The sequence below is a fragment of the Myotis nattereri genome, assembly GCF_964212035.1.
Source record: "Myotis nattereri genome assembly, chromosome: 1".
NCBI lineage: Eukaryota > Metazoa > Chordata > Mammalia > Chiroptera > Vespertilionidae > Myotis > Myotis nattereri.
Genome location: NC_138075.1, coordinates 115,997,699 through 116,022,131, shown reverse-complemented (window position 1 = coordinate 116,022,131; position 24,433 = coordinate 115,997,699). Strand labels below are relative to the sequence as shown.

At 40.4% G+C, this 24,433-nt stretch overlaps 2 protein-coding genes across 2 annotated transcripts in view; one reads left to right on the top strand and one right to left on the bottom strand.

Moving 5' to 3' along the window:
* Positions 1 to 24,433, top strand: part of KLHDC1 (kelch domain containing 1) — a 58,077-nt gene that overhangs the window by 184 nt on the left and 33,460 nt on the right. The window contains exons 2-4 of the mRNA XM_081086525.1: positions 11,162 to 11,232; positions 11,778 to 11,895; positions 12,547 to 12,665. Coding sequence (XP_080942651.1) covers positions 11,162 to 11,232; positions 11,778 to 11,895; positions 12,547 to 12,665 — 308 coding nt within the window. The remainder of the gene's footprint in view (positions 1 to 11,161; positions 11,233 to 11,777; positions 11,896 to 12,546; positions 12,666 to 24,433) is intronic.
* Positions 17,254 to 20,735, bottom strand: LOC308528294 (microtubule-associated protein 1 light chain 3 beta-like; the record flags this gene model as incomplete). The annotated part of the gene is made up of 2 exons (XM_081103869.1): positions 17,254 to 17,676; positions 20,703 to 20,735. 2 exons carry the CDS (start codon positions 20,733 to 20,735, stop codon positions 17,254 to 17,256), a joined length of 456 nt encoding a protein of 151 aa, XP_080959995.1.

The following is a 24,433-nucleotide window of genomic DNA, read 5'->3' as shown; positions in this document are numbered from 1 at the left end:
GGGGCGCACTCGCGCCGGGAGCCCGCCCGGCGGCGCGGCCCGAGCGGACGCCGAGCGCCCGCCCACGCCCGGCCCCGCGGCGGGGGTTGGCGGTCCGGGCGGCGCGCCCGCGCCCTGCGCCCCCGCTCTCCGCCCTCCGCCGTCGGCGCTCCCGGCCGCCGCCCGCGGTGGCTCCCGCTCCGATTGCCTCCGGTCCCCGTTCCCGGCGCCGCCAGCTCCGTCCCCCGCCCCGCTCTCCCCGGCCGCCGGTTTGCCCGACACTGAATCAGTGCCCGCGCGATTAATGATCCTTAAATGCTTGCGGAGATTTAAAAGTGCGCAGAGGACGCCGTGTTGTATTATTTTGTAAATATTTCTTTTCGCCACGGCGCAATTGGACGTAAAATATCGAAATCACCGAATCATTTAAATAGTTCGAAGCAATTTTTAGTGGCATTTCTTTACCAAGAGCGTGTACGCTCGGCATACATACCAAGGAATGGAATGCTGGGTCCCTTGGTACACACATTTCCAGATTTACTTGGAAATGTCACTGTTGCCAAATGGATAATTACGATTTTTGTTTTCAAATCTCAAGGTAGAGTCACTCATATTAGGAACAATATACTAGAGAATATTATTAAAATTTCTTACTGTCATGGAAGTTTGTATTTGTTTTGTTTCTATAATCACTGGATTATAGAATCAAAGATTCTATAGCTGGAAATAGTTCAAGAATATATACCAGCCCTTTAGTTTATAGATAAAAAAAAAAAAAAAAAGGCTAGCCATTTGGAGGTAGAAACTACATTTTCTGACTGTCCCGATACTACTGTGACAGATGTAACATGACTGCATCACCCACTGAAATAAAGTACATACTATCGATGTGAAATGATTCTCAATTTAAGTTGGTTTTGTTGTTTTGTTTGTGTGTTTGTTTTTAAGTTGGTGCAGTATCAGGAAAATTAGAAGTAACCTTTGAGTGCCTACTATACCTGGTATGTGCTAGAAACTCTCTTATCTCTAATCATATGTAATCCTTACTATATCTTGTAAGGTAAGTAATACTCTATTTTAAAAATAAGAACAGTGAGTCAGTGAGAATGAATAACTTGAATGGCCGTTGACCTCAACAGGAGCAGATTCCAACTAGATGTAATAGATTTCCAGAGCCTATTTTTTTTCTGTGATAAGTGAACATACATTAGGTTACTGTGCTTTATTAATGCCTGATATTTCCGCCATTTGTTCTGGACAAAAAAGTAGTCTAGACATAATGATGGTTTTATGCAAAGAAATATTTTGATGTAGAGGTGTCAACTTTCATCTATTTTGATTCTTTTTTTAAAATATATTTTTATTGATTTCAGAGAGGAAGTGAGAGGGAAAGAGAGATAGAAACATCAGTGATGAGAGAGAATCATTGATCAGCTGCCTCCTGCATGCCCTCCACTGGGGATTGAGCTTGCAACCCAGGCATGTGCTCTTGACTGGAATCGAACCTGGGACCATTCAGTCTGCAGGCTGACGCTCTGTCCACTGAGCAATACCAGCTAGGGCAACTATTTTGATTCTTAATATTGTAAAAGTTAAGTGAAAATTTTTTCACTTAAAATAGTAGTTTTTAATATGTTATCTAGTGACAGTATAGATTTCTTTTTGGCCCATAAATGTCTGAATTTTTTGTATCTCATTTTAATCTTGAAAATGGTATAATCAGTAAGATGCCAAGTCTTTAGGTGGCAGTCAGTGAATTAAAAATCTTTTCATACTACTTATTGATCCAATGAATAGTGTGCTGTAAGAACCAACCTGGAAAGTACTACACCGATTTAGACTGATACTACTACTTTTTAAATGCCTGTGATTATCAGCAGTTAAAATATGTCTAAGGCATAAGTGAAAGGAAAGGGAGAGTAAGAGGCATAAAAGAAGACATGACACAACATGAGAAAAAGTATTCTTCCAACAATTGTCTTATTCAGATCTTTCTGAACAGAAGATAGCTGAAAGGCCCTGGAATCTGAAGGTAATCCAAACCAGTAGTCAGTAGTTAAGAGTAATGATCAGATGATTCCGGATTGTTATGTTCCAATCACAATTTTCCCTATTTGTTTAAATTGACAAACATATATCCTAAAACTTTAAAAAAGTAATTCTTTATTATTGAAAGTATTACACATGTCACCTTTTTTCCCCCATTGGTCCCCTCCAGCCCGCCCCAGCCCCCCGCCCCAGGCCCTCACCACCCCATTGTCTGTGTCCATGGGCCATGCATATATGCATACAAGGTCCTTGGTTGATTAACTCCCACCCACCCACTCTCCCCACTTTCCCTCCAAGATTCCACACTGTGTTCCATGCTTCCATGTCTCTGGATCCACTCCCTTCATCAGTTTATTTTGTTACTTAGATTCCACATAAGGGTGAGATCATGGGATACTTGTCTTTCTCTGACTGACTTATTTCACTTAGCATGATACTGTCCAGGTGCCTCCATGCTGTCTCAAAGGGTAAGAGATTCTTTTTTACTGCTGCATAGTATTCCACGGTATAAATGTACCACAGCTTTTTTATTGACTTATCTACTGACTAGAGGCCTGGTGCACGAATTTTGTGCACTGGAGAGGGGGTGTCATCTCACAGACCGGCCTGTGCCCTCTTGGGGGATATCCGACTGGCAGTTGGACATCCTTAGCGCTGCCACATCGCCGCTGTGCTCGCCAGCCGTGAGCCTGGCTCAGGGCTTCTGGCTGAGCAGCGCTCCCCCTATGGGAGCACATTGACCACCAGGGGGCAGCTCCTGTGTTGAGCGTCTGCCCACAGGTGGTCAATGTGCATCATAGCAACCAGTTGTTCTGCCGTTTGGTCAATTTGCATATTACCCTTTTATTATATAGGATTATTATATAGGATGGGCACTCAGGCTGTTTTCAGATCTTAGCTATTGTAAATTGTGCTGCTATGAACATAGGGGTGCATACATTCTTTCTGATTGGTGTTTCAGATTTATTTATATCCTAAGACTTTTGAATGGCTAAGTTACTTGTTATGCTGTTGTCAAACATATTCTAAAGGACATTGTATCTGAGAACACCCCTACCTCTAAAGGTAAGAGTGGCAATGCCAAAAAAAGTAGGTGGTAAATTTAGTTGGTGTCAGTTCTTTTTTCCTAGTTCTTCCATATCCTTTCCAGATTACTGAAATTCATACAAACTTTAGTGTGCTTCTAGGGACATTTAAAAATTGTGAGTAGTTTTCCAAAATTTTGGAAGAAAAGCAGTGTTTTAGCGTGATTGCAGATGATATGTGCTTTCCTCTTAAGTCTTAATCATATGAACGGAATTATTTCCACAGTACAACTGATGTTAATACATTTTGCTATAAACTTTTCCTTACAAAAGACATCTGCATAAATGTGCTTAAATACATATTTCTGTTTTGAATATATACTTAAAGGCAAGAAGGATCATTTCAGGAAATATTTGAAAAGAATAAAAGGGGGAGACTTGCAGTGGCAGTTATTAAAATGTATCACAATACTGTAATAATTAAATCAGTGGTCCTGATGCAAGTTGAGAGAGCATGAGGGGATGGAAAAGAAATTACATGAGCAGCCAAGCATACAGATAGTTTGTATTTAAAAGGTAGCATTTCAATGCTGGAAAAACAACCACTTATTCAATAAATGGTCCAGGAATAGCTGGAGGAAAATGCTAGTAGAGTTTTAGGATTGGTGAGTTAAATGTAGAAAAATTAAGCTATACAAAACCAGAAGGAAAGATGTGACTCTTGTAAAAACCTTGAGTTGGGGAAAGAAAAACTGAATTGGGAAAAACGATAAAAGAAAAATATTGGTAGGTCAAACCTAAAAAAAAATGTATACTGTGCTTTTTAAACAGTAACTTTTTAATGCAGTAACTCTCACTCTAAAGTGAGAAGGCAAATGACAAACTGGGGAAAGTATTTGCAACATATATAATAGGTAAAGTTCCAGTGAAAATAAAGATTAATATCTCCATTGAAAAAATAAACAATATTCACAATTTACAAAAGAATAAATACAAATATAATGTGAATCAAAGAAATCCAATAAACAATGAAAATAAACAATGAGATTATTTTTCTCCAATTTGCAAATATTAAAAAGATTTTGTTTGTTTTAATATACTCTTATTGATTTCAGAAAGGAAGGGAGAGAGAGATAGAAACATCAATGATAAGAGAATCATTGATTGGCTGCCTCCTGCAAGCCCCACACTGGGGATTGAGCCTGCAACCTGGGCCCTTGACTGGACTTGAACCCGGGACCCTTTAGTCCACAGGCCGACACTCTATCCATTGAGCCAAACCGGCTAGGACTTAAAAATATTTTTTGAAAATAGCATGAGGAAATGAAGTACTCATATACTGATAATGGGAGTATAAATTTGTCTAAACTTTTTGAGGAGAAGTTAAGCGATGTTTAGCAAAAGCCTTAAGTGTGTGTTCTCTTTAACCTAATAGTTGCACTTTATATATTTATAGATGGTCACATAAGCCATCCATGTCATATGGAAGATGTTTATTCTTTTTAGACGTGCAGTATTTGAACCTCCTCCTTCTGTAGTATCTCCCACTGAGTGAGTTTTCTCAGGGTATTTATTTCAGTTGTCTGACTACTTCCTACTTCCCCATAGGATATAAATTGTATAAAGATGGGGATTTTGTTCCCTGTTGTATCCCTAGAGTCTAGAATTGGGTATAGTAGATGCCCAGTTAAAAGAACCTAAGTGCCAGATATTCACTTTCCCAACCTCACTTGCAGCTAGGTTGTGGACAGGTGGCTTGGACTCTGTTAGATGAATCTGTGCTAGATTTGGACTTAGGAGTAAAGATATAAAAATCAGGACCTGAAGAGGATTCTTACCCAGCAGTAGAGTTTGTAGGATAGTCAAGGCCCCAGGCATAAAAGGTGGTGCTGCAAGCTTCAGTGTGATGGTCACCAGACCTGTGTTTTGGCACGGTTTCAGACCTTGCTCCTCCTTGCATAGATCAGAGGCTGGTTTTCCAACCTCCCTGATTCTGTGAGCTCCTTAATATTCATTTCTTAAGATCTTATTTTCTTCTTAGTTTTAATATTTGAAATGTATGTACAAAAGAATGTGTAAAATGAGTACCATTTAAAGGTAGACATGTTCAACTTCCAGATTAAGAAATGGACTAGAACCAGTACCTTAGAAGATTCCTGTTAATCCTTTACTTATTACAGTGCTCCTCCCACCCCAAGAGAGTAGCACTATCTTAGATTTATTGTTAATTACTCTTTATAGTTTTAGCACATATGCATCTATTTCTTTTAAAAATATATATTTTTATTGATTTCAGAGAGAAATGGAGAGGGGGAGAGAGACAGACACATCAATGATGAGAGAGAATCATTGATCAGCCGCCTCCCACACGCCCCCTAATGGGGATTGAGACTAACCCGGCATGTGCCCTGGACCGTATTCGAACCTGGGACCCTCCAGTTCACATTCTGACACTATCCACTGAGCCAAACCGGCCAGGGCTGCATCTATTTCTAAACAATATTTTTTTTGGTTTTGGAATCATAGCATGTGTTTTACTTCATGACAACTCTTTTTCTACGATATGTTTTTTTGGATTCACAAATTGCTTGTATTTAGCTGGTGTGTAATTGCATGGCTGAACCTGTCTCTATTTGGTGTCATTCCAGTTGGTCAGTGTCTGTGCTGGCCAGTTATTAAATATTTTGAAAATCATCACTGAATTCATTCATTTGATGTGTGTCCTGTAAAATACTCTATTATGTGAATTTACTGCAATTTATTTATTCATTCCACTATTGATGAATATTTGAATGTTTTTATTTTTTTAGTATTAAAAGGCAAGCTACAACAATCATTCTTTTGTTGTTTGTTTGTTTTTGTTAATCCTCACCCAAGGATATTTTTCCATTGTTTTTTTTTTTGTTGTTTTTTTTTTGAGAATGGAAGGGAGAGGGAGAGACAGAGAGAAACATCAGTGTGAGAGAGACGCATCAATTGGTTGCCTCCTGCGCACACCCTGACCAGGGCCAGAGAACCTGCAACCAAGGTATGTGCTCTTGATTGGAATATAACCTGGGAGCCTTCAGTCTGCAGGCTGACGCTCTATACACTGAGCCAAATTGGCTAGGGCAATTTTTTTAATAAATAAATCCTCACCTCAGTATAAGTTTTTCATTGTTTGGGGTTGGAGGAGCAGGGAGAGAGACAGAGAGAGAGAGAGAGAGAGAGAGAGAGAGAGAGAGAGAGAGAGAGAGAGAAAAGAAAGAAAGAAAGAAAGAAAGAAAGAAAGAAAGAAAGAAAGAAAGAAAGAAAGAAAGAAAGAAAGAAAGAAATATCGATTGGTTGTCTCCTATATGTGCCTTGACTGGGAATTGAATCAGCAACCTGAGCATGTGCCCAGAGCAGGAATGGAACCCGACACCTTCTGGTGTACTGAACAACGCTCCAACCAACAGCCACAGCAGCCAGGGCTTATCGCTGGTAGTTTTAAATAATTTTTTTTCTTTGATGATCTGTAGTTTTACTCTGATGTGTCTAGTTATGGATTTGTAGGACTTCGTGTATTTCAAGGATTGATGACTTTCAACAATTTGCTAAACTCTCAGCCTTGTCTCTTCAAATATTGCCTCTTCCTCATTCTGTTACTTCCTAATGTAATTCTGATTAGACTTAATTTTTCTCCATGTCTCTCTTTTTTAAAAAAATATATTTTATTGATTTTTTACAGAGAGGAAGGGAGAGAGATAGAGAGCTAGAAACACCGATGAGAGAGAAACATCGATCAGCTGCCTTCTGCACATCTCCTACTGGGGATATGCCCGCAACCGAGGTACATGCCCTTGACCGGAATCAAACCTGGGACCCTTCAGTCCGCAGGCTGACGCTCTATCCACTGAGCCAAACCGGTTTCGGCTTCTCCATATCTCTTAACTTCTTTTCCATATACTCCATCTCTCTGGGCTATATTTCTAGATAAATCAGTTAAGTAAGTCTCTATTTTAGTGAAACCTTGACAAGAGCAATTTTAGTGGAGTGATGGGCTCCGAAGCCAGATTAATCTGAAGTGATGAGAAAATGCGAGGTGAAACTATGGAAACATCCACCATAGTTAACCATGGAAGCTTTTCTTTGAAGGGTGCAGAGAAATAGAAGAAAGAGTTATGAGATTTGGTGTTTGTTTGTTTTTAATATATAGAAAATGATATCAAGGCATGTTTATAATCTAGTAGAGAAGGAAAACTTGATGATATAGAAAAGAACATAATTTTGGGTTTTTTTTTGACACTATTACAGATATCCCCCATTGCCTCTTCTTTGCCCACCTCCACCCAGTCCCTGCACCCCCTCCCTCAGACCATTACCACACTGCTGTCGGTGTCCATGGTTTTTTTAAAAATAATTTTTATTTCTTAAAGTATTACAAAGAGTATTACATATGTCTCCCCCCCCCCCTTGACATTCCCCCAGCCCCTACCCCCCCGGTGTCTTGTGTCCATTGGTTAATCTTATATGCATGCATATAAGTCCTTCGGTTGATCTATTAATCCCCCCCCCAACCCTCCCCAGGCTTCCCACTATAGTTTGACAGTCTCTTCAATGTTGCTCTGCCTCTGCATCTACTCCTGTTCATCAGTCTATACTGGTCCCCATTATCTGTCCCAACCTCACTGGGGCTGTCTCAGCCTCACTGGGGCCGTTTCAATCTCACCAGGGCCGTTCCTAACTCGCCGGGGCCGTTTCAACCTCACCAGGGCCATGCCGACCTCACTGGGGTCGATTCAACCTCACCGGGGCCGTCTCGACCTCACCGGGGCCGCTTCAACCTCACAGGGGCCGTTTCAACCTCACCAGGGCCATGCCGACCTCACTGGGGTCGATTCAACCTCACCAGGGCCGTCCCGACCTCACCGGGGCAGTTTGTGTCCATGGGTTTTGCTCTTTGGCTAATTCTTTCATCCATCCTCCCCATCCCCTCCCCTCTGACCTCTGTCAGTCTCTTCCATGTATCCATGCCTCTAGTTCTATTTTTTCAGTTTATTTTTTTCATTGGATTCCACATATAAGTGAGGTCATATGATATTTGTCTTTCTCTGTCTGGCTTATTTTGCTTAGCGTAATAATCTCCAGGTCCATCCATGCTGTGGCAAAGGTAAGAGTTCATTCTTTTTTACAACCACATAGTATCCCATGGTGTAGATGTACCACAGCTTTCCCCCCACTCCTCCACAGATGAGCACTTGGGCTGTTTCCAAATCTTGGCTATTGTAAATAATGCTGCTATGAACATAGGGGTGCATATATTCTTTCTGATTGGTATTTTGGGATTCTTAGGATATATTCCCAGAAGTATGATCCCCGGGTCAAAAGGCAGTTCCGTTTTTAATATTTTGAGGAAACTCCACACTATTTTCCACAGTGGCTGCACCAGTCTGCATTCCCACCAACAGTGCACAAGGAATCCCTTTTCTCCACAAGAAGAATTTTGTAGCGAAAACTCCACACTATTTTCCACAGTGGCTGCACCAGTCTGCATTTCCACCAACAGTGCACAAGGAATCCCTTTTCTCCACAAGAAGAATTTTGTAGCGAAATTTCTGAAAAAGTGAGAAGGAACTAGGTCCAAATTTTTCAATTCTGAATTTCATTTGTGCTTTTGTACCACCCCCTTTAAAAAAAATGGACTTTTCTTTTTAATCAGGCTGAGGTGACTGTGCAATCAGTTTAATAGGTAGTATTCACCTTACCCATTCACTTAATCAACAAATATTCCATTTGCTTTTTATGTGTCAGCCACTGTGCTAGGCTCTAGACCAGCGGTTCTCAACCTGTGGGTTGCAACCCCTTTGGGGGATCGAACGACCCTTTCACAGGGGTTGCCTAAGACCGTCAGAAAACATTATAATTACATATTGTTTTTGTGATTAATCACTGTGCTTTAATTATGTTCAATTTGTAACAATGAAAATACATCCTGCATATTAGATATTTACATTACGATTCATAACAGTAGCAAAATTATAGTTATGAAGTAGCAACAAAAATAATTTTATTGTTGGGGGTCACCACAACATGAGGAACTGTATTAAAGGGTCACGGCATTAGGAAGGTTGAGAACCACTGCTCTAGACACTAAATTATAACAACGTAAACATGGTCCATGCACTCATGAAACTTATAGGTTAATGGTGGTGGTGGGGGGTGGGTATGATCTAAATAAAGGACTTTGAAGGGCAAGTACAAGACTGTATGAGAGCATTTAATAGGTCACTTAATCCTTCAACCTTATTCTGGGATAATAGAGAAGGGACATTTAAGCTGTTTTCAAAGAATGAGTTAGTTAGCCAGAAAAATGCCTGGAAGCATTCCAAGAAGAGAGAAGAGCATAATTGAAGCCCTATTGCAGCAGGAATTTGCAGAGGTTCAGGAATTGACAGAAGACTAGAGCATAATGAATGAAAGACAAGATGAACTGGATGGACAGCAGGTACCAAATAGAACAGACTCAAGATTTTTAGTCTATCTTGAGAGCACTGGGGAAGTATTAAAGTGACTTAAACAGAGTCGTGACAGAATCCATTTTTGTAATATTTTGGTTATATAGGTATACACACAAAGATACTGGAGCCTGACACTATTAAACTTTAGAATCATACAACTAACTCCCCTTTTTCAAATTATTTGTTTACTTAGCCATTAAATATCACTTCCTCATTCAGACATAAGTGGAAGTTGCCTTGGAATTAATAAAATGATTTTCTGCTTTGTGTGTGTGTGTGTGTGTGTGTGTGTGTGTGTGAGAGAGAGAGAGAGAGAGAGAGGAGATAGCTGGTAGGTAAGATACTATTTTTAAAATCTAACATAGCAATGAGAATTTACCTAAATCTACTTAGCATGCTAATAATTTATGCATCATGCAGTATTAGAAATTATTAAACTGCTATCTTATATTTGGTTATTTTTGAATTATTCTAAGAAATGACAGATTTATGTAAGACTTTGTTTCAACCCCAAAGTTTTTTACTTAATAGAAATGATTGTTACTCTATTCTTATTTTTCTTTTCATCACAAATGTCAGAATGCACTCTTCTGTTTATATTAACAGCTTCTTTAGAGATTATTCAGAGTTATCATTTGGACTAGTTAAATGTATATTGAGCCGTAGATTCTCTATTTAATAGACACCGAGCACTATGCCTCGCACATAGTAGGCACTCAAAAATAAGTTCAGTGAATCAAGGCATCTGATATAGTTACCTTTTTAAAATTTTATTTTTCAATTAGTTATATTCAGTATTATTTTGTGTTAGTTTCAGTTGTACAGCATAGTGATGAGATAATCATATACTTTAAAAGGGTCCCGCGTCCGTTATTTCCAGTACCCACCAGGCACCGTACACAGTTATTACAATATTCCTGACTGTATTCTCTGTGTTCTACTTTACATCCCCATGACTGTTTTGTAACTACCAATGTGTACTTCTTAATCCCTTCAATGTTTTCACCCAATCTCCCAACAACCCCCTCTGGAAACCATTAGTCTCTTCATTGTATCTATGAGTCTTTTTCAATTTTGTTTGTTCATTTATTTTGTTCTTTAGATTCTACATATAAGTGAATCATGGTATTTGTCCTTCTCTGTCTGACTTATTTAACTTAGCACAGTACCCTCTAGGTTCATCCCTGCTGTCAAAAATGGTAAGATTTCCTTCTTTTTCTTTACAGTGCTCTTAATTGCACCTTATAAAAATGTCCTCCCTTAATTCCTTCCCTTCACACACAACATATTGCTCTGTTTGATATTTATTTTCTTCCTGGAAGTTCTACTCTGAATATTATTATTTTGCTGTTTTCCCTTTCTTGAAATCCCTTTTTAAGGTTTAATTGTCCTTGGTCTTTTTCTTGAAATTCATGTACTTTGTATTTTAAACCTTTGTTTGCCAATTTTCTCTTAGAAAATGTATTGTCCTTTTCTCTTTTGATCTAACTCAATTTATATTAAAAATGTTTGAGTCTGTTTATGATTTTGTGTTTCACAATATTTTAATTGCAGTTTTCCCATCCTGAGGAACTATTGTATTGTTACTGTGTATTTAAAAAGCATAATTCATGCATTCTATGTTTTTAGTCTATTGAAGACAATGAAGTATATTTGCCTAATGATGAAATTTGGACCTATGATATTGATAGTGGGTTGTGGTAAGTAATTTTAAATTGCAGAATGTCCAGTCTTTTTAAAATTTAATTTATTGGGGTGTGACATTGGTTAATGAAATCAGATTTCACATGTACAACTCAATAAAATATTATCTGCATACGGTATCATGCACTCACCATATATATTATGAATGTTTTCATAGACTTAGGGGAATTTAAGACCATACTTAGAACATACTGCACCACTTATTTCTCCCTTTTTTTTCTTTCAATGCTTTATTCTCTCCGGCTATTTCTTTCCTCTGCTCCCTTCCTTTCTCTACTATTTGCCCTTTCCACTCCTCACAGTTCTAAGACTGTCTCTGAAGACTTTGTTCTGCTAATTAATTCCCAATTCTGGTGACACATGTGAAGCTGAAAAAGATTTACAGTGGCTCTTCTTAGAGTCTTTACAGTATTGGCTACCATTCTATTTTAATTGTAATTGTCAGTGACAATTTTCATTTTAAAAAGACTCCTGGAGTTCAAAGGGAATTTTAATTTGCTTTTCTGGAAAGTTTTGAAATTTCATATTATTCTTGCTGCAGGACAATGCACCTCATGGAAGGAGAACTCCCTACCTCCATGTCAGGAAGTTGTGGTGCTTGCATTAATGGAAAGCTGTACGTTTTTGGAGGATATGATGACAAAGGATACAGCAATCGAGTAATATTTTCTTTCAATTCAGGCGTGCAGCAAAATGTGTAATATTTAGTGTACCATTTTACCTCATAAGTTTACAAATATTTTAAGTTTGTTTTTTTATTGATTTCAGAGAGAGGAAGGGAGAGGGAGACATAGAAACATCAGTGATGAGAGAGAATCATTGATTGGCTGCCTCATGTAATCCCCCTACTGGGCATCAAGCCCACAACTCAGGCAATGTGCCCTGACAGGGAATTTAACCGTGACTTCCTGGTTCATAGGTCGACACTCAACCATTGAGCCACACCAGCCAGGATCAAGTTTACATATATTTAAAAAAGAAGATATATATAGAAAATATTGTGTTTATGATTATAAGGTTTTAGAGTGAAAATGTAGTAGTTGTGCTTTTCTTCCATATCTTTCTGCTACAGAATTAACTATATACTTAATATCTATATGACAAGAGAATGCCGGGAAAAGATCTAGTTCAGTATGTTTTATATATCATTTTTGCTTCTAAAACAGTCTCATTTTCATTAACTCCACAGGTAAAATTTTTATCTTTTAAAAAGAAAAAGTAATATTATTAATTTTAGATCATATAATCCTCAGATATGGATTCAGTTTTCAAATGCCCTGTCTATTAATGATATTCTCCTCTTTTAAAAGCTTTATTTTGTTAATTTGCGAACCAGAGATGGAACCTATGTTTGGGAAAAAATCACCAACTTTGAAGGAAAACCACCCACACCACGTGATAAACTTTCTTGCTGGGTATATAAAGACAGGTAATGCACAAATCACCTCATTAACTACATTTACGTAAGGATGATTGGATAACTTGTGGCCAAAATAGGGAAAACTTGGGAGTCTGAATTTTTTTCATCATATAATTACAAAGTTTTTTTTAATGTTAATGGTAACAGCCGTTTTAAACCCTGGAAGAGCTAAGTAATAAAAATAAACATGTGGGAGCAACAATTTGTTTTCTAAAAAGAAACATTTAATTAAAATTCTGAATAGTTCACGTGGTTCAAAACCATATTAAAAATATTACAGTGAAAGCTTTGACTCCCACTCCTGATCCCCCATGCACAAATAGCTACTTCTATTGATATCTTTTGTATTGTTTTGACAGTGGTTCCCAAAATTGTCTGCCATTGTAATCACCTGGAGTCTTAAAAATTCCAAAGCCCAGGTGATACCCTAGACCAGCGGTTCTCAACCTGTGGGTCGCGACCCCTTTGGGGGTCGAACGACCCTTTCACAGGGGTCACCTAAGACCATCGGAAAACACATATATAATTACATATTGTTTTTGTGATTAATCACTATGCTTTAATTATGTTCAATTTGTAACAATGAAAATACATCCTGCATATCAGATATTTACATTACGATTCAGTAGCAAAATTATAGTTATGAAGTAGCAACAAAAATAATTTTATTGTTGGGGGTCACCACAACATGAGGAACTGTATTAAAGGGTCGTGTTTTTAGGAAGGTTGAGAACCACTGCCGTAGACAAATTAGATTGCAGTCCCTGGGAATATGAGTTTTCGAACCTCCTCAGGTGATTGCAAGATGCAGACAAGTTTGGAAACCAGGAAACCACTGCCATCAGTGTTACTTTATGCAAACAGAAGCAAATATGTATGTATGTATGTATGTATGTATGTATGTATGTATGTATTGGTCTTTTTTTCCCTTCTCCTTACATAAATATCTGCGTACACTGTTCTGTACCCTGTTTTTAGTTAACAGTATAGACCTGATTGATGATCTTTCATCTTTCTGAAACCCTAGTTAGAAAGTTGGTTCTTGATTTTTTTTTCTTTTTGCAGCTGCATAGATTCTCCTCTGTGAATATAGATACCATTGTTTATTTAACCTTTACCCTGTTGATTGTTTCAACTCCTTTCTACAAACTATGCTTTAATGAATCTGTGTATGTGTGGGGGTGTGTGTGTGTGTACATATCAGATAGATCTATTGAATAAAATTCCAGAATTAGATGGTTGGGTCAAAAGGTAATGTATTTGTAATTTTGTAGATGTTTAATTTGCTAAGGCTGCTGTAACAAAGTACCACAAACCCAGTGGCTTAAACAGAAATATACTGTCTCACAGTTCTGGAGGCTAGAAGTCTGAGATCTGCTGAGATGTCAGCACAGTGACATTGATTAAAAAGGTAGATTTCTATGATATAATACCTGTATATCACACTGTGTACCCACCACCCAAGTCATATCTTCTTCCATCACCATATATTAGGCTTCCTTTACCTCCTACCTCCAACCCCTTCAATCCTGTGGTTTTTATACTCCATTTTATGTGATGTATCACATTTATTGGTTTGCGGATTTTGAACCAACCTTGCATCCCCGGCATAAAACCCACTTAATAGTGGTGTATGATCTGTTTAATATATTGCTGGATCTGGTTTGCTAATATTTTGTTGAAGATTTTAGCATTTATGTTCATCAGGGATGTTGGTCTATAATATCTTTTTCTTTATAGTGTCTTTATCTCACTTTAGAATTAGGATAATGCTGGCCTTGGAAAATGAGTGTGGGTGTCTTTCCTCCTCTTGAATTGTTGGAATAGTTTGAGAAGGATGGACACTAGTTCTTTGAATGTTTGGTAAAATCCACTTGTGAAGCCATCTGGTCCAGGACTTTTATTTGTTGGGAGCTTCTTAAAAATTATTATTTCACTAGTTGTACTCTGTCTATTCAGATTCTCTAATTCTTCCTGATTCAGTTTTGGAAGATAATATGTTTCTAGGAATTGATCCTTTCTCCCTGATTGTACAATTTGTTGGCATATAGTTCTTCAGTTCTTCATAACATTTTCTTAATAATCCTTTGCATGTCTTTGATATCAGTTGTTGCTTCTTCTCTTTTATTTCTGATTTTATTTATTTAGATCCTCTCTCTTTTTTTATTATTATTAATTAAATCTTTATTGTTCAGATTATTACATTTGTTCCTCTTTTTTCCCCCCATAACTCCCCTCCACCCAGTTGTCACCCCACCCTCCTCCCTCACTCCCCACCCACTGTCCTCATCCATAGGTGCACGATTTTTGTCCAGTCTCTTCCCGCATCCCCCTCACCCCTTTCCCCCACAAGAATAGCCAGTCCACTCCCTTTCTATGCCCCTGATTCTATTATAATCACCAGTTCATTCTGTTCATCAGATTATTCACTTGATTTTCAGATTCACTTGTTGATAGATGTGTATTTGTTGTTCATAATTTGTATCTTTACCTTTTTCTTCTTCCTCCTCTTCTTAAAGGATACCTTTCAGCATTTCATATAATACTGGTTTGGTGGTGATGAACTTCTTTAGCTTTTTCTTATCTGTGAAGCTCTTTATCTGGCCTTCACTTCTGAATGATAGCTTTGCTGGGTAAAGTAATCTTGGTTGTAGGTTCTTGGCATTCATCATTTGACTATTTCTTGCCACTCCCTTCTGGCCTGCATAGTTTCTGTTGAGAAATCAGCTGACATTCGTATGGGTACTCCTTTGTAGGTAACTGAGTTTCTTTCTCTTGCTGCTTTAAGATTCTCTCTTTGTCTTTTGCTCTTGGCATTTTAATTATGATGTGTCTTGGTGTGGTCCTCTTTGGATTCCTTTTGTTTGGGGTTCTATGCACTTCCTGGACTTGTAAATCTATTTCTTTGACCAGGTAGGGGAAGTTTTCTGTCATTATTTCTTCAACTAGGTTTTCAATATCTTGCTCTCTCTCATCTTCTGGCACCCCTATAATTTGGATGTTGGTATGCTTGAAGCTGTCCCAGAGGCTCCTTACACTATCTCCGTATTTTTGGATTCTTTTTTCATTTCGCTTTTCTTTTTTCTTTTTCTTTTCCTTTTTTCAGTTTTTAGTTGTGCCTTTTTGCACCTTAGTTCATTTAAAAATGTACTTGTTTTAAAGATCCTATAAATATAGAGTGACTACCCACTAACGTGGGATATGTCACCCCTCTCAGCATGGTATTGTTTTTTAAAAAGCAGAAGTTTTTATAGGAATCTTATTGATCACACAGTAGTTACAAGAATGTCAGATATAGTGACATACAATCTAAACAAGACAGGCTGATTAAGAATGTACATAATGTAAAAATATACATATTAAAAGTTAACCATGTAGTCAGACGCATGCAGCAGTAGGGGTAGGTGATAGGAGGTTGGGGGGGGGGGGGTGAGAGCCCATACGCAGTAATATTGCCTAATCCCAACATTATAGTAAATAATTTCCACTAACTGATACAAGTATTCCATACACATCTAAATACACAAAGGCAAATCATGACCTACTACATATAAAGTGGTCTGTGATCTTTTTGTGATATTTCCATGAAAATAGTAAATAATCATGCAGGTAGAAGGAAGTATTGGTTATTCTGGTTGGACTTGGGAAATGTCTAACTTTTTGACATTAATATCTTTTACTGCTTTCTTCACAACTGACATGCGCTTAGAGTGGGGGAATTTCAATGGTGGTTTGACCTAACAGTGATGACTGAAATACTCTTTAAAAAATGTGGTAACTTTTTAACAACATATTTTAGTCACACACTTAACATAAAACATGGATCATCTGCAGGATTCTGTAGTTTCTACCACTGTCCTAAAGAATGACACTGATACAAGTGCTTGTTTATTTACCAAAGCAGGCACTATTTTGAGCTCTGTGATCCGAGAATATCCAAAACAGAAGAAATGTCACTTTTTTCCTCTGGGCCTTTTGAGAAACTTGACCAAAATAAATTATTCAAGGTTCCCCCTGAGCAGTGGTGTCATCATGTATGATACTGTCTGGAGAACAAACAAGAACTTCCTAACACTGCAAGAGCGTTGCCTTGGGTATACTTGATAGGAATCAGGAACCTTTAACAGCAGTTCACCGTTTTCTTATACACCTCCATTTAGCCTGTATTATGGCAAATGTGTTTGGGGGGCTATGCTTGAGATTTCTCTAGTTGGATAGAAACCCTTCAATAAGAAGTTGGCAGGTTCTGACTTACTGTCTCTGAATGCTCAAAATGCAAGTTCCTATTGGGGAAAAAAACATTAAAATAACTTGAAGATCTATCTTATTGGTAAGTTAGAATGCAAAGTATTTTATTTTTAAACTTTGAAACAAGACAGCCTAGGTTAAATAATATAGTTTTCCAAAGCTGAATGTGCTCGCTTGGAGCTCAGTTTTTCTGCATAAAGTACAAAAACAACTTTCTAAAACTCCTAGGCCAGACACTACTGTTTTGATGATCTGTGATTTAGATGAACAGGTCCAATCTCGGTAACATCCCTTTTTTCCCCATTGGTAAGGGTTTAAAAAATTCTAGAACAGATGCATTTTTCTAGTCTTACAGTGACAATTTCATTCCAAATGTCTCCTGAGAGGCGTATACCATATACAGGAATCCATCTTCATCCTTCTCACTTTCATACACTTCCGATATCGGTGTGGACACACTCACCATGCTGTGCCCATTCACTAACAGGAAGAAGGCTTGATTAGCGTTGAGCTGTAAGCGCCTTCTGATTACCTTGATGAGTTCACTCATGTTGACATGATCAGGTACAAGAAACTTGGTTTTATCCAGGACAGGAAGCTGCTTCTCACCCTTGTATTGTTCTATTATCACCGGGATTTTGGTCGGATGTTGCTCTCGAATAAGCCGGACATCTTCTACTCTTTGTTCAAAGGTGCGGCGCTGCTTGAAGGTCTTCTCTGACGGCAAGGCGCGCGAGGCTGGGACCAGGCTGCGAGGAAGACGGTCCCGCAGCTTTAGGTGGTGGAGGTCCCGACAGCCTCATTTCACTTTTCTGGTTGGGTGTTTTTTGCTTCTTTGTATTTCAAATCGTTGGCTTGATTCTTGCAATCCTCTAGTCTACTGTTGGGAGTCTGTATAATATTCTTTATTTCAGTCAGTGTATGCTTAATTTCTAGTTGGTCCTTTATCACAACCTCGAGGGTCTCATTAGATTTCTTGAAGATCTCATTAGGTTTTTCGGCAGTTTCTAGAAAATTCTTGAAAAACCTTAAAAGTGTGGTTTTGAACTCTATATCCAGTAGTTTGCTTTCCTCCATTTTTGTCATTTGTGTCCTTTTTCTTTGTCTCCACATTTTTTATGCTTCCCTGTGTTGATAAAGTGGTTTTCTGTGCTAAGTGTCCTCTAGGGCCCAGTGATTCAGTCTCCCCAATTACCTGAGGAGGACACTCTTGGTGCACCCCCTTGTGGTCTTTGTGCACAGTCTTGTTGTAGTTAAACCTTGATTGTTGTAGGTATCACTGAGAGGAATTGACCTCCAGGTCCATTGGCTATGAGAATCAGCTGTGTCTGCAGTGGGAGAACTTCTGTGCTGGAGACACCCCTCTGGGGCAAGACTTGCTTCAGTGGGGCTTTGGTGCTCACTGAGTCTGCCCCCTGAGTGTGTCCTTTATGGTTCCACTGCAAACTGGATGGTCCCACTCTGACCTCTGAGTTTCCTGGCTCCTGGATCTCTAGGGAGGTGCTAATCTAGCCTTTGCCTGAGGCTATCCAGCAAAAGCCTCCCTGCAGGGCTTGGGCTGGGCGGGACCTACAGGATCAACAGGGCGGGGCTAGCAGTTATGGCGTCTCTGTTTCTCAGTATCCTGGAAATCCCTGCCAACCCCTCCAAGAGAAAGCTGCCCTCGAGTTCCGACCAATGCTAGACAGTCCAGCTTCTCCCGTATGAGTCTGGGTCCCTAGAGACTCACCTGGAACTGGAGCTCAGAGCCTGAGACTCCCTCTGGATTGAAAACGACAGGCGCGCCCTCAGCCGCCAGCCCGCTCCACAGGCACCTCCGCACCTTAGTATTTTACTTCCGCACCGCACCTCCTCTGAGTCTCGGTATGCTTTTCTCTTTCCCTCTAGTTGTAGAATTTCCACTCAGCCAGCCTTCCTGTGGTTCTGGAGGATGTCTGTTCCGTCTTTTAGTTGTATTATTGAAGTGGTTGTTCGAGGCAGCAAACTCCGGTATTTACCTATGCCGCCATCTTGGTTTCTCCTCCCTTTTTATTTCTGTAAGGTTACCAGGAATGTCTTTTCTGATGCTTTTCTCCTTTTTTCTTAGTCAACTTAGCTAAAGATTTTTCAATTTTATTGATCTTTTCAAAGAACCAACTTTTGGTTTTGTTTTTTTCTCTGTGGTTTTTCTATGAACTATTTTGTTTTTTCCCCCTTTAATTTTTGTTATTTCCTTCCTTCTGTCATCTATGGGTCTAGCTTTGCGCTCTCTCTCTCTCTCGTTTCTTTTTTTAAAAATATATTTTATGGATTTTTTACAGAGAGGAAGGGAGAGGGATAGAAAGCCAGAAACATCGATGAGAGAGAAACGTCGATCAGCTGCCTCCTGCACACCTCCCACTGGGGATGTGCCCGCAACCAAAGTACATGCCCTTGACCGGAATCGAACCTGGGACCTTACAGTCTGCAGGCCAACGCTCTATTTACTGAGCCAAATTGGTTAGGGCTCTCTCTAGTTTCTTAATTTGTACAATTATGTTATTAATTTGAGATCTTTCTTTTTAAAAAATTCATAGGTATTTATACCTATAAAATTCCTTTTGAGCACTGCCATCACTGTATCCCATTAGTTTTGTTTTATTTTATATTCATTTATTTCAAGGTAATTTCTAATTTTGCCTGTTGTTTTTTTTTTCACCCATTGGATTGACAAGTTATTTTTTTTTCCTTTTAGCATGCCTTTTTGCCTCCATTTTTCTAGTGAGAAATTCACTCTCATTTGTGTTTTTGTTCCCATGTATACGTCTTTTTTTTTTCTGTTTTTGTTGTTGTTGTTGTTTATCTGTTCTTTATTTTTGCTCTTTATTGATTTGATTAAAATGTGCCTACATGTACTTTCCTCTGTATTTATCCTGTTTGGACTGTGCTGAATTTTTGGAGTTGGTGGCTGTATATCTCTCATCAATTTTAGAAAGTACTTAGTAATTATTAAATATTTCTTCTACACACTTATTTGTTTCTCTTCCTTCTGGGACTCCTGTTTCATGCATATTATACCATTTGATATTGTTCCAAGAGCTTGGGCTCCTTGTCCCCTTGCCCCTGCTCTTTTTTTCTCTTTGCTTTAATTTGGGATATTATTAATTTGAGATCTTTCGTTTTAAAAAATTTGGTTATCTTTTATTGACCCTATTGACCTGTCTGCAAATTCACTGATATTTTTCATTGCCATGTCCACTTATAATGGACAAGATAGGATTTCTATCTAGAGAAGTCTTTATTTCTGACATCTTATTTTCCACTTTCAGTATTTCCATTTAGTTCTTATTTTTTTCTTATATTTTTTTTATTGATTTCAGAGAAGGAGGGAGAGGGAGAGACAGATAGAAACATTGGCTTCCTCCTGCACATCCCACACTGTGAATCGAGCCTGCAACCTGGGCATGTGCCCTGATCAGGAATTGAACCATGACCTCCTGGTTCATAGGTCGACGCCCAACCACTGAACCACGCCAGCCAGGCCATTTAGTTCTTTTTCATGGCTACATGTCTCTGTTGAAATTATTGAGTTCTTCCTGCATGTTGTCCAGCTTTTATAAACTAGGTTCATAAGCATTTTTATCATAGTTACTTTAAAGGCAGTGTCTAATTCCAGTATTTGGGCCACCTTGGTGTCAGCTTATAGTGATTCTCTCCTCTCTTAATCATGGGTCACTTTTTTTGTCTTTTTGTGTATCTTATAATTTTTTTCATCATATACTAGACCAGAGGTGGGCAACCTTTTTGTGAATGTGTGCCAAAACCAACAAAATCTCTGACGCAAAATTCTTCTGCGTGCCAAGAAGAGAACATGTTACGCCTTAAGGTGTACTTATGTGAAGAACCTTGAAGAAATAATAAAATTCATTCGAGCGACAAAAACACAGTATATGATGATGAAAAATACATTATTTACATTTATTACACTGATAGTCCAACAGAAAACTTTATGACTCCATTTGATATTATCAGTGGGACTTTTGCTGCTGCATCACTGATGACAGAGATTTTACATCAGGTTTATATTTCGTGACCTTCAGAGATATGCACGAGCTACTGCTTTCATCCGTCAGGCTACTCCTATTACAAGACTTAACAAAATTCATCACTGAGAACAAAGATTCACAAGCGTATGTGGATGAAACCAAAACACTGGTCGGATCTAGGAAGGCAGGGAGAGTTAAGGCAGAGGCATAGAAATTGCTCTTCCCCTCTCTCGTCCATCCATGTCTATGGTCTTTAAGATAACTTGTTATGTAAAATTATTTATTTAACTAAGATGCACCTACACTGAATTTATCTGAAAAATAAAAAAGTCGATATTAAGAAAAAAATTGTAAATGGAAGATTATAAGAGAGGGTTTTGCGTGCCAGCAAAGTTATTGGCGTGCCATGTTTGGCACACGTGCCAGGGGTTGTCCACCCCTGTACTAGACATTCTCTGTGAAAGAATAGTAAATATTGGAATAAATAATACTTATCACCAGAAAAAGAAATGCCCTTCTTTATTTAAGCTGCTAGTGTGAGTTGAGTCAATATACTAGTAATCTGTAGTTGACTTGTGTTTGGGCTGTGTTGTAGCTTTAGTTTGATTCAATTTTACTATTAGTTTCAAATTTTTGAGGCAGGATCAAGACTTTCCTTTGTTAGAGCTGCATGTTTGAGCATTAGAGATCACCCAGAGATTTTCAGCTGAGCTTCACAACTGTGTTTCCACCTCTCTGAACTGTGGGAGATCTTTCTGTGTTGTTAGCCTGATTGGTAGGTCTTCAAGTCACTAGGGAGTTCTCTTTGCTCTCCATTCCCACCTTAAGCTTTCTGTACCTTGGGAGGTCTCTTTTCAGCCTTGCACCTCCTCCTTTGGCCTTTTGGGGGAAGTCACCCTGTATGCCATAATGGTTTGGTGTACTTCTAAAGTGTTTCCTTCAGATCTCTTCCCTGTTCCCACACTTCCGAGGAAAACTCCAATTGCCTCAAGCTTTGCTCATCTCTCTTTTGCTTCCAGCTGTTGTTAACTAATCATGAGCCCTCTCTGATGACTATGCAAAAGAGTTGTTGAATGGGTTAAAACTCCCACTGTGCCTGAATTTGTTAAGATTCTTATTTACTACTAGAGGCCCGGTGCACAAAAATTTGTGCACTCGGCGGGGAGGGGGGGTCCCTCAGCCCGGCCTGTGCCCTCTCGCAGTCTGGGACCCCTCGGGAGATAACGACCTGCTGGCTTAGGCCTGCTCCCGGGTGGCAGAGGGCAGGCCCAATCCCTAGGTGCAGCCCCTGGTTGGGCTCAGAGCAGGGCTGATTGGGGAGTTGGGGCGCTGCCCCTGTCATGCACAGAGCAGGGCGGATCGGGAGGTTGCGATGTCACCCTCAGTCACGCTCAGGGTAGGGCCGATTCGGGGGTTGGGGCACCGCCCCCTGTCACACTCAAGGCAGGGTCGATGGGGAGGTTGCGGCGCCACCCCCTGTCATGCACAGAGCAGGGCCAATCAGGGGGTTGGGGCGCTGCCCCTGTCACGCACAGAGCAGGGCCCATCAGGGGGGGTTGGGGCTCCGTACCCTGTCACGCACAGAGCAGGGCCCATCAGGGGGTTGGGGAGCTCCCCCCTGTCACGCATAGAGCAGGGCAGATCAGGGGGTTGGGGCGCCGCCCTCTATCACCCACAGAGCAGGGCCGATCAGGGGGTTGGGGCGCCACCACTGTCACACTCAGGGCAGGGCCGATGGGGAGGTTATGGCTCTACCCCATCACACACAGAGCAGGGCCCGTTGATGGGGGGTTGGGGCGCCGCACCCTGTCACACACAGAGCAGGGCCGATCAGGGGGTTGGGGCGCCGCACCCTGTCACACACAGAGCCGCAGTGTGATCAGGGGGTTGGGGAGCTCCCCCCTATCAGGCACAGAGCAGGGCTGATCAGGGGGTCGGGGCGCCTTCCCCTGTCATGAACAGAGCAGGGCAGATAGGGAGGTTGTGGTCCCGCCCCCTGTCACACACAGAGTCGCAGGGTGATCAGGGGGTTTGGGTGCTGCCCCCTGTCACACTGATCCCGGTGCTGGGAGGCCTCTCAGCTCCGCTGATCCTGGTGCTGGGAGGCCCGCGGCTCCGCTGATCCCGGTGCTGGGAGGCATATTACCCTTTTACTATATAGGATAGAGGCCTGGTGGACGGGTGGGGGCTGGCTTGTTTGCCCTGAAGGGTGTCCTGGATCAGGGTGGGGGTCCCCGCTGGGGTGCCTGGCCAGCCTGGGTGAGGGGATGATGGCTGTTTGCAGCTGGTCACACACCCTTCAGGGTGGGGGTCCCCACTGGGGTGCCTGGCCAGTCTGGGTGAGGGGCTGAGGGCTGTTTTCAGGCTGGCAGGTGACTGAAGCTCCCAACTGCTCCTTTTTTTCTTTTTTTTAAATTCTGGGCCAGCTTTAGCTCTGGCTTCAGCTCTGAGGCCTCTGCTGCTGAAAGCAGGTATCTGGTTTGTTTGGGTTCCATAATTGAAACACTGTATCAACTCCAGCTCTGAGATCCCAGCTGGCTGAAAGCAGGTTTCTGGGGTTTTGTTTAGCTTCTATATTTGTAACAGTGTTTCAAACTGCAAGCTCAGAGGTTGGCAAGGCAGGCGGGGAACGTTGGTTTCCTCCGTCACTGAAGCAAGCAAGCCTCATGTTAGCTTTAAGCTGCCTGGCTGCCGGCCGCCATCTTGGCTGGCAGTTAATTTGCATATCTCGCTGATTAGCCAATGGGAAGGGTAGCGGACGTACGCTAATTACCATGTTTCTCTTTTATTAGATGGGATGCCAGCCTACATGTGGCTGTTAAAATTTTGGGTTGTTTTTTGCATAGTGTTTTCTATATTGGATTCTTCTTCCTCTTGCTGTTACACCAGGAATGAAAGCAGCCACGAATCTCTTCTCTCCTATTGAAAGCTCATCATTTCCTGGAATTAGTTCATTTAGTTCTTTTTGTTCCTTTAGCACTTTGACTTTTTTAAACTATGGTTTTGTAGTTTATAGTCATGCAGCACTTAATGATGGGAATGCATTTTGAGAAATATGTTGTTAGGCAATTTTGTCATTGTGCAAATGTCATAGAATGTATTTATACAAACCTAGATGATATAGCCTACTGCATACCTAGGCTATCTATAATAATAAAAGTGTAACATGCTAATTAGACCAGACATCCTTCTGGATGAAGCTGCAGCAGGCGGGGTCCACGGCAGAGGCAGCTGCCATGATGGTGGGGGCTGAGTATCTTGCACGAATTTTGTGCATCAGGCCTCTAATCCTATATAATAAAAGCCTAACATGCTAAGTGTCCAGTCGTCCATTCAACCAATTAAAGCATAATATGCTAATGATATGCTAGGGCCACTCAACCGCTCGCTATGATGTGCACTGACCACCAGGGGGCAGACAGTTGACCAGTTGCTATGATGTGCACTGACCACCAGGGCCAGACAGTTGACCAGTCGACCGGTCGCTATGGTGTACACTGACCATCAGAGGGCAGACAGTTGACC